We start from the raw sequence: 10,930 nt of genomic DNA, 5'->3' as shown, positions 1-10,930 counted from the left end.
AGAGAGAGAGAGAGAGAGAGAGAGAGAGAGAGAGAGACATAATTCAAGAGAGAGAGAGAGAGAGAGAGAGAGAGAGAGAGAGAAAGACTCAAATCAAGAAAGATTGAGAAAAAAAATAAGTAGAGAAGTTAGACATCTAGAATTGAATACACTAGATAATTTAATTAGGGTTTATAAAATACTCTATTTTATTTTTTGTAATTTATATTTACTAAACATAGATTATCTAGTCACTTAAAGAAAGCGTAACCTATCAAATTATTATCCAAGCAAAAATTCTCATTCAAAAAAAGAATAAACAACTAGATAAAAATCCTAGAAATGAATAAGCATAACCTATCAAATTACTCAAAATAAGTATAGATTATTAAAATCTTTTTCTACCAATTAGTTCTCTAGTTGATTATCCTAAATATAATCATTTTAAGCATAAAAGGAACAATCCATAAACCATAAAAAAATTAAACTAGTTTCATACAATTCTAGATTTCCTACAAGAATTAGTTATATATTTTATGAAATAAAAATAAGAAAATAAAATCCATACTAGTAAGCATAAAAAACAAGAAGTAAATCTAAAATATAAGCAATAAAAGAAAAAAAATAGAAAATCAAAGCATAAAAAAGTAGGTAAATAAATTTACTATACAAAGCATGAAGAAAAATTACATTACAAGCATGAAATAAATTTAATCTACTAAACATGAAATAAAAATAAGAAAATAAAATCCTAAAACATGTAATTCTAAAATAAAAAAATAAAAGGGAAACTAAAAACTTATATTGCAAGGTTGCCCCCTTGAAGACAAATTTTTATTTTCATCAACAAAGAAGAAGAAGGACAAAAATAAAAAACGAAGAAATTTTTTTATTTATTACAAATAAAATATTTACAATTTGAAAGACTTTCTCAATTCAGAGTGACTATCCTCTCCAAAAAGGAGTTTAAAAAATTTTTTACCTCTCAACCCCTCACTTTCCACCCCTATTTATAGCCTGCTGTAATCAACAAAAGCCCTTGGATCATTTTTGATTATCAAGAAAATCAAAATCAACCATTGAATGAATTCTGTTATAATCTAATTGATGGCCTAATCGACGGGCTCATCGATGTGTTCATCGATTAGTTTGTAACAAAATTATAATAAACTTTGTTGACTCTACCTTTAGGGGCTTTTTAAGCTTCTTGACTTGATCTTGGGTTTTAATAAACTGTTAAAAATTGAGGAAATTTAAATTTTTGGGCTGTTATTCATTAATTCTCCATTACTTGCAAATAAAGATAAAAACTCATTATTAGTTGATATATTTACTCAAATAAAATATATAATGAGGGTATAAAAATGTAATAAAATGCGATGATCAACTAGTGATTATTGTTACAACGCAGCCGGGCTATCAAATTAAGATAAGAACAAAAATCCTAAGTGGACAGGAGAATCAAGTGAAAGAGATCATAAATAAAGATAATCTAGATACGCAATTCACTGAGCAAAAGAACGAATTGAACTATATAAAAGTATAGAGACGGAAAAAGAAATGATTTAAAGACCTCCTTTGTATATAAAAAATAAATTTGTGATTCACGTACTATTATCCTTACATCTCAAAAAAAAAAAAAAAAACTACCACATGTCTTTCCTAATTTTGAATTTGAAAATTTAAAATGAAAACTATCCACATGCTTATTTAATATTTTCTTTATTTTCTAACTTTTAATATTACAAAAAGGGATATTATAAAGGTGGCATTGGTGGTTAAGCCATCCAATTTAAATTTCTGATTGCTTCTAATTGACATCAAGATTCATGTAGGTATTTATTGAGAGATGATATTTTGCAACAACTATTTTTTAGATCATTCAATTTTCTTGGAAGTTCCGGATATTAAAAAAAATTGCCTACAAAACCTAAAAAACTAAAACTGCCATAAAATAGAACTGTCCTTTAAATCCACCAGTCTAATTGCCTAATACGTATATAGATTTCTAAAGAGTTAATTTCAATAACCCCCTGAACATTAGGGTTTTTCTCGCATAATCCCCTAAACTTGAGGGATAATCACTCTTACTTCTAATTAGTTTAAAATTCTAATTGATTCTTAGGATATTTTAGGAAGGTATAAGTATTTTGATCCAGCCAGATTTAATTTGAATCTGAAATTCTAATTGACACCAAGACTTATCAAGGTATTTACTTAGAGACGATATTTTTACAACATCTATTTTTTAGATTTTGCTATTTTCTTAGAGTTTTTATTAAAAAATCTTACCTCCAAATCCTTAAAAAAACAGAACTCCTGCCAAATGGAAAACCAAACCAGCACGCGGCATAAGAGCAAGTGCACCAAGCTCCCACCGCCGCTCTCAAGGCCTACGTGGCTGTGGGAGCTCGTGAACCCCCCTCCAACAAACTCCCAGCAAGCTCCCAAGGGGCTCCCTGAGCTGATGTGGCCATTGGGGCCCACCGGAGCTCTTGGGAGTGTTGGCCTTCTTGTTTTGATGATGTTTAACAAACAATTTACCACTAATGTTGTTTGTCTAGTATTTGTGTTTTCTTATTTATTATAGACAAACAACGTAGTTGGAGGATGGATGGAATAGAGCTTCAATGATCATATCCAATGGAGGTTGGCGGAATAGTGGAGTGAAGCCTTGCAATTCAAAGTTAAAGATCAAGTTCAAGCTTCATCCGCGAGATTACCAAGTCAAGCATATTGAAGACCAATCAAGCTTGGGTAAATTAGTTTAGGGCTTATATTATGTGTGTTAGATACTCTAAGCTCAATATATTATACACACATTTATTGGTTTCTTCACATATATATAGTTATATATATACATAAGTTTTGGTTTCTATGCATATATATAGTTATATATATACATACATGTGTTGAGTTTTTATGATTATATATATGAAATTATATATTTCATATTTTCTATTGTGTTTTTGAAAACATTGCATAGAATATGCAATTTTGTGAAAATATTATATTCTTAGTTTGTAGACTTCAATATCAGTTTATACATGTTTTACTAAGTCTATAAAAACATTTCACAAAGTTTCAAAAGTTGGTTTATGTCAAAACATCAAAATTCAAGTATCTCATATTTTCATGTTTTGGACTATTTTGTAAAATGATGATATTTTTCATTTGGGAGGTCCTTTCTGATAACCAGTTATTGTAGCATGTTTATTATCATGTCTACAATCATTCCCCAAAGTTTTACATTTTTTGGAATTTATTTGATATTTTTAAACAGGGTTTTAAAATCAGAAAAACAGTTTTTCATGTATCAGTTTTCGGTCGACCGATCCGGTCGACCGCACCGGTCGACCGACGATTGTCCAGAACAGTTCTTCATGTTTTTGTTCTTCGCGGTCGACCGCGAATATTTTCGGTCGACCGCCAATAGATCCGTTGGTTCCCAACGGCTATTTTTCTGAGCTGTTTTCTTGGGGATCTTTTGTCTTTTGCTTGAGGTTTTTGTTGAGATCTTGAGTGGGTATAAATACCCCATTGCTGATCTCTTTTTAAAAAATCTAAGAAGTTTTTAAAAGAAGTTTTTAAACAAGGGTTTAAGCTTGTTTAGTTTGGTTTAAGTTTGTTTTGGGTTTGCTGTTACAAAGAGGAGTTCACATCAACTATTGAAGAGTTCATCTTCAACATTTCATCATCCTCTCTTTGTGTTTTTAGAGAAGTTTTCTTAACTCTATTTCCTAGCATTTCTACTATTGTATTTCATATCAATCTTATTGCTAGTTCTTATTGAGTTAAGTTTTTATTAAATCCCATTGTTACACACACCCACTTGAGCTTATTGTATTTGCATACATAGTATATTAGGGTTGTGAGAGATTGTAACATTGAGTTATGCTTAATTGAGTTCTCATCTATTGTAGAGAACAAATTTATATTTGTTACATTGTGAGTAGTGTGTTGTGAAGTTTTCGGTGAACTAGAAAACCGAGTGTGAGGAGTGAACGTTGTTCGGTGAGCATTGAAAACCGACACTGTGAGGTGTAAACGTTATTCGGGTGAGCGTAGAAAACCCGGTTGTGATAGTGGATTTCTCCCCGGGAGTGGGGAGCGGAGACGTAGGACGGAAGATATCTCATTGTTCATATTGCTTATCCTAGCTTATATTTTTGTTGTATTTCATACTTGCTAGGATAATTTGTTAATTAGTTTTTAATTGGCATAAAATCGGATTAGATTAGCATAAGATCCTAATCACCCCCCTCTAGGGGCTAACAGGGAGCTCCCAAGCATTAAATTTTTTTTTACAAAAACCCCCCTACTTTTAAACCCGAAACCCAAGTTGAAAATAGTTGTTAAATGGAAGAAGGTTTTTTGATATTGTTACAAAACTAAAATAAAAATGGGTTTTTTTTGATATTGTGAAGCTCCTAACTAGGAGTTTGTTGGAGATTAATATTAATTAATAGGATGATGTGGTATGGGAAATGATGGGCTATGCCTTGAGAGCTCTTGGGAGCTTGCTGATTAGGACTCCAACTGGGAGCTTGCTGCACTTGCCCTAAGGGCAAAGTGAAAAGTCCGAAAGTGTGCAAAGTGTGCCTAAAACTTAACGGGTCGGATTCCGTCTTATATAAGGAGCTGTCTGTCCAATAAATAAAATCCCTCGATAAATCCTAGGGTTTCCCGCTTCGCTCCAAAAATGCACTCTTTCTTGTTCTTCTCTTGTCCCTTCGTCGTCGTATCCCTTCTCCTCGTCTCTTGCTTTCTCCAACCAATGGCGCTTCTTTATATACCTATCGTCTCGCATCGCGAGGAGGAAGTGGATGAGGAGCGCTTGATTCTGAGTTGGCGCGATCTAGGGTTTCAGATTCTTGGATTTCTTAAGTTGGAGGTAATTCAAGTACAAATTTCAAAGGCGTTTTTAAAATGTATGCGTTTGAATGGAAGTGGGGGAAGTTTCGGAGGTTGACGTGGTTCTTTGCTTTTGATTGGGTCCCGCTGCTAGAGAGGGGCACTAACTGAGTTGCTGCAAGTGAAAGACTTGTCTTTTTTTTTTTTCTTTTTGCGATTGAAAATAATTGAATATCTGCTAAAGTTTATGAGGAGAACAGCGGCATAGTTTGGATGTGGTTCAGTTATGTTTCATTTGTTAGTTTGAGCCTTTAATTTGTTACTGTTGCCTCCTTATACATTTATATAAGCACTTTGGTTATTATGATGGGAGCGTTGGTCGACGGAGTGTAATCAGGGTTTTGTTTCTACAAGGGTTTTATTTTAAACTAGCCAAAGCTTGTCATGTGATTTGAGGCTTTAAGATCAAAATCATCAGGAATCTGAAAATTAGAGGATACCTTGCTTGATCTTGCACTGTTTTATTAAATATGTGTGTGTGCGTGTGGGAGTATGGTGGGTGCGTGAGTCAGTGAGTGTGTGTGTTGTGTGCGGTGCAAACACACACACACATGCGCACACGAGTGAACGGGTGTGTTTGTTGTGTGTGCAATGGGATGTACGTGTGTGTTTCCACGTGTGCGTGCGGGTGCGCGCATGCGCAAATGTGTCTCCATTTGTGCTCACATCACGCATAAACTGTGTGTAATTTTCTTGAAAGAAAATAGCTAGGAAAATAGCTGCTATATTTAATCTTAGCTAATTTATATTACTCTTTACTTTTAAGTAATCCAGTAATTGAGATATTTCATCATTGTGGTCACTCACTGTGTAAAATAATCACAACAAAATCATGTATGAAGGATCACTCTAGTTAGAAGTGTTGATTAATGAACCACTCATGACATGACCACAATCGGGTAACATTGACAAGCAGAATAGCTTGAAGCCTTGAACTAATTTGAATGTGAGTTGAGCTAAGGTTGTGCCATTTAGATCAAGTGGTCGTTGAGAACAGTATGCTGCTCGGTGAAAGTTTCAGGTTTTCAGTAATCTTGAACAAGTTTAGATTCCTTTTGCAGATTGTTGAAAACCTTAATTTATCCAAATTGACTCTCATGATTTATTTTTTGTGTCTGCAGAAAATTACATATCGAATCAGTGTGTTTTAAGCAGCAGGAGAGGAGATATGGACGATAAATCAATTGCACTTGAAGCAATTAACAAGGAAGCTGTTGATCTTGTATGTAGATTTTATAAGTTTTTAAGATTCTTCTTCAAGCTGACATTAATATTCTCTTTATGCATACGTGGATGCTAATAAAGGTTACAGGATTTGGAACTTTGAACTTATCAGCTATCTACTTTCGCTTTCTTGTTGTCTAGTTGTTTTTTTCTTAGAAGGCTGATGCTTACATGCATGGAGTCATCCCTCTCAAGTGTTCACTTGTTTGTGATTATTCGCGATAGCAGTATCTAGGCAATCTATTCAGAATTACCTATATGTGTTTCTTGTTATTTTTGGAGCTACAATCGCAGTCTAATCGCACATTTTATCCTAGACGCCCTCACAAAATTGAAGCTATGATTCACATTTTGATATCTTCTGCTCCCCTTAATCTGTGTATAGAGTTTAAGTTCTATAACAGTTCCAAGTTCATTGTCTTTTATTCCTATCAATAAAGCTGCATAAGTGTTGAGCTTGGCTTGCACTTTGCATCTACTTAATTTTGCACCTACCTTCCCTATTATATACATTTTTTCATGTCTATTTAATGTTCTCACAAACACTTTGCATATAAGTTTTGGGGAATCACCTACCTTTCCTTTGTTATGTTTATTGTTCATCAATCTAGGAGTTTTCTGAGCATCGACCTTTGATTTTGGACCAAATGTTGCAGGAAAATATACCAATTGAAGAAGTTTTTGAGAGCCTTAAATGCACACAGGAAGGCTTAAACTCTGATGCTGTTCAAGAGCGTTTGGGTGTCTTTGGTTTTAACAAACTTGAAGAAAAGAAGGTTGGATTAAGGATATCAAGAAGCAGCAATATAGCTCACATTTTCTTAATATTAGATATTTGCAATGACTTTTTGTTCTTAATTCAATCTTTCCGTCTTTACAGGAAAGTAAAGTATTGAAATTTTTGGGTTTCATGTGGAATCCACTATCATGGGTTATGGAAGCTGCAGCTATTATGGCAATTGCTCTTGCCCATGGAGGGCGTGATGTAAGGGGAGATGTAAGTAATACATGAACCAAGACTATAGAGAAGACCATTCAGGAAGTCTTGGTATTCGAATGTTTTCTAGTAATATTCATCAACATAAAATATGTCAGCATCTGGTTCCTAACGAAGAATATCTGTTTATCCTTCAATATTTTAAAGAGTCTGTGCCACTTTGTCAAAAGTTTCTTTTCATTCCTTTACCATATTTTCTATGGAGAATAAATGTGCATTTCCAACCGGTAGAGAGATTGCTTGGTTTGACTTTGTAGTTTGTATTATCACGTTTGATCTATAAAAACATGTTTTGATGTTTTAGAGTTCGGTAAATAACATACTTTCATAGTCTCCATCATATGTCTTTCTTTTTTGTCCTATTTGACCTTTCTTTAACTTGATAATATTGAGATTCTTTGCACTTTGTAAATGCCCACTATACACTTAAAATGGTTATGTTTGTCGAGCTCTGACCTTAGTTCTTAAACTCTTGCTGCATAACTAAATACAGTATCCATTTTGCAAATTAAACCTCTAAAAGAAAGTTTGTGTTCCCATGCAAACTCTGTTTTTTCAGGTCAAAGTGCTCTTTAATATTTGATTTGCGTGCAAACATTATATTAGAACTGATTATCATCTCTCGGTTGATGATTTAAACTTAGAAAACTGATCATCAATTAACAATACAATCTTTCGGAAAGTGCAAATCATGAAAACTAGATCTTTCCATGTAGTCTGCTCTTGGTGTTTAAATTAAACTGGAGATTTGATGTGAGCAATAATTTGAACAAAGATGTGAGGAGAGAGAAGAATGATAGAAGAAATACGAAATGTTGGAATCTGAGCTCTCGAACCTTTCAAGCTAGACCATAATGTGAGAACTTGGTTAAACCTTAGTGCAATTACTGTTCATACAACACTAGGATGACTACGCACTAGCCGATTCATTTTGTTTATCTTATTTTCAACCTGACAAATGGAATAAAAATTATAGGCTTTTTGCTGATGTAGTGACTTTGTGACAAATGGATTAAAATTATAGATTTTTTGCTTATGTAGTGGCTTTGTGCTGCCAAACTCATTCTTGCAGAAGAGGGGAGTTGATTGGCATGACTTTGTTGGTATTGTGACATTGCTCATTATCAATTCGACCATTAGCTTTATAGAAGAAAACAATGCTGGCAATGCAGCAGCTGCTCTTATGGCTCGGTTGGCGCCAAAGGCCAAGGTCTTTGTTATTCTACTTTTGAAATCTTCCCTGCTACTTATCGTTCTTGATTAACTATCCTATTTATTTAGCTTTTCTATATATATGCTTTATTCACTTGATTAAATTTCTTTAGGTGCTACGTAATGGGAAATGGAGCGAGGAGGATGCTGCTGTTCTGGTTCCAGGTGACATAATCAGTATTAAACTTGGCGTCTTCTTCAAGGAGACCCTTTAAAGATTGATCAGGTATCTGTCTCTTTAGTTCTTTGCCAATAGTTCATTACTAGTTTCCACTTATGTTTTTTTCCTTATCAATGTTTGATCACTAACTATTTTTTCTTCAGGTTAGAAATTGATTCCTATGTGGAACAAAAAGAAAGAAAATAAAACCCTGTAATCATGAAGATATCAGTATGTTACATTACATTGGGAGACTGTTGAGGGTCTTTGGAGAGGCGAAGAAGAAACCTGGTTATAGTTTTTGAAAGAAGTGAAATTCACATGCAAACTGATGATTCTTGATAGAAGCCATGTTTCATAGACTTACATGAGTGTCGTATTCCAATACGAACATGGGATATCAATTTTTCAAAGCATAGACAGGACACATCAACATATGTATACTATTTTTGCTATGGTACATTCACTCACACAAAAATATGTATTGGTTTGTATTCATATAAAACGACCTAGTTTCAGTTAAGTTATCCATAAAACAAGTTATGGACAAAATCATGTACAACTGATGCAGGGAGGGGGATGGGGTCTGTACACCTGTAGGTATGCGCATGCCATATGCATGTGTGCAGCATGAGAGAAGTACTGTCAGGAGGATCCTTCACAAAAGTTTTGAAGGAAACTCTAATATAATAATACGTGTTTGTTGACTTTTCTGGACACGATTTTTACATTGTCAACAGTTAAAATGACTTGGAGCCTGTTCTTCATACTTCTTTCTATCTTCTCTTGATGAGTACTATATCAGAGCCAGACTCTGAATTCTCGCTTCACGCATAACATACAAAATTTGAATATCTGCAGCTCTAACTTAGCTAATTTCGGTTGACGTAACAATCATATATGTATAATAACTTAGTTTCTAAGAGCCACTTAAATGAATGATTTTCGTAAAGTAGTTGGAAGGTCTAGTACATATTCAGCAAAAGAGTTTTAAAGTTCAACTATGACCTGTCTACATGTTAATATCCTTCTTATTCTTCAGAGTTTCTATGTCATAGGTGATAATAGCTGCTAATTCGTTTTTAACATAGGCATGTACAAGCTACTCGTATATTCAGTTTACGTACTTATCATATTTCCCAATTTTCAAGACTAATCTTTTGACTAAACTTTTTTTAAATCCTTGTAATTTAAATTCTTATAGTGATTTTTTGATTTCAAATGTCATGACACTGGTAATTTGAATGAGATGGTAATCTTGATATTTAACGTATGTTAATTTAACTTCTTAGTCTGCACTTACGGGAGAATCACTACCAGTGACAAAGAATCCTGGTGACGGGGTATACTCTGGTTCAACCTGCAAACAAGGTGAAATAGAGGCAGTTGTTATCGCCACTGGAGTTCACACTTTCTTTGGAAAGGCAGCCCATCTTGTAGAATCAACGGTTCATGTTGGCCATTTTCAGAAGGTTAGCTTCATTTTTCAAGTAATAATGTCTTTGGGAGGTTCTGAGTTAATTTGTTGTTTGGAACATGTAAAACTGAAAAGATGCAGTTGGAGGTCTGCTCTTAAGCATAATATTTTGAGTATTGCTGCCTGACACATCGCTTTAATTGACGTATTTCAGGTTTTGACTGCAATAGGGAATTTCTGCATCTGCTCGATTGCTATTGGAATGGTTATTGATATTATTGCTATGTGTGGTGTTCATGATAGCAAATACCGTACGGTAGTTGATAATCTTCTTGTGCTTCTCATTGGGGGGATCCCAATTGCTATGCCCACTGTTCTTTCTGTCACAATGGCTATTGGATCACATCGCTTGTCCCAGCAGGTTTAAGAAACCGATTCTCTCTTATTTTCAGAACCAATTGCTGCAATAATATATGTTACTAAATGTGATTCTCTAACTGATGCAGGGTGCCATAACGAAAAGAATGACAGCCATTGAAGAAATGGCTGGGATGGATGTTTTATGCAGTGATAAAACAGGAACTTTAACCCTCAACAAACTCTCGGTGGATAAGAATTTGATTGAGGTTGCATTATGTTTTTATATATGAAATAAAATTACATGTCTTGTTATAATTTAAGCAAACATGTGAAATATAACCATCATATACCATTAGCTCTCCATGATAATACACATATAGTCAAATATCAGCTAATTTAGGTGAAGACAACTATTTGATTTCTTTTGCCACTAACTTGTGTTGGCTCTTGAGATGGGTGTGGGTGAATCTGGGTGTTCTGATTACTTTTAGGCTGAGAAAGCTACTCGCTGGAGCTGATATAAATACAATTAAGAGTATGAAATTAGTTAATTTACCAATTCATATTTTTAATGGATGTCACATCCTGAACGCATGAAGAAATCTCTCCCCCCTCCCCCCTTCCACCTGTCTGAATAGACCTCCTACTAACTGAATGCAGGCACGTG

At 34.2% G+C, this 10,930-nt stretch overlaps 1 protein-coding gene across 1 annotated transcript in view; it reads left to right on the top strand.

Moving 5' to 3' along the window:
• The window catches only part of LOC109839442 (plasma membrane ATPase 1-like), a 21,474-nt gene continuing 15,205 nt past the window's right edge, over positions 4,662–10,930 (top strand). The window contains 8 exon segments of the mRNA XM_020407865.1: positions 4,662–4,873; positions 6,015–6,115; positions 6,774–6,893; positions 6,998–7,114; positions 8,187–8,324; positions 8,440–8,515; positions 8,518–8,552; positions 9,779–10,002. Coding sequence (XP_020263454.1) covers positions 6,062–6,115; positions 6,774–6,893; positions 6,998–7,114; positions 8,187–8,324; positions 8,440–8,515; positions 8,518–8,552; positions 9,779–10,002 — 764 coding nt within the window. The 5' untranslated portion in view covers positions 4,662–4,873; positions 6,015–6,061.

Source organism: Asparagus officinalis, chromosome 4 (genome assembly GCF_001876935.1).
Source record: "Asparagus officinalis chromosome 4, Aspof.V1, whole genome shotgun sequence".
Lineage (NCBI taxonomy): Eukaryota > Viridiplantae > Streptophyta > Magnoliopsida > Asparagales > Asparagaceae > Asparagus > Asparagus officinalis.
Note: the sequence above shows the minus strand (reverse complement) of the source record. Positions and strands in the feature narration are given on the sequence as shown.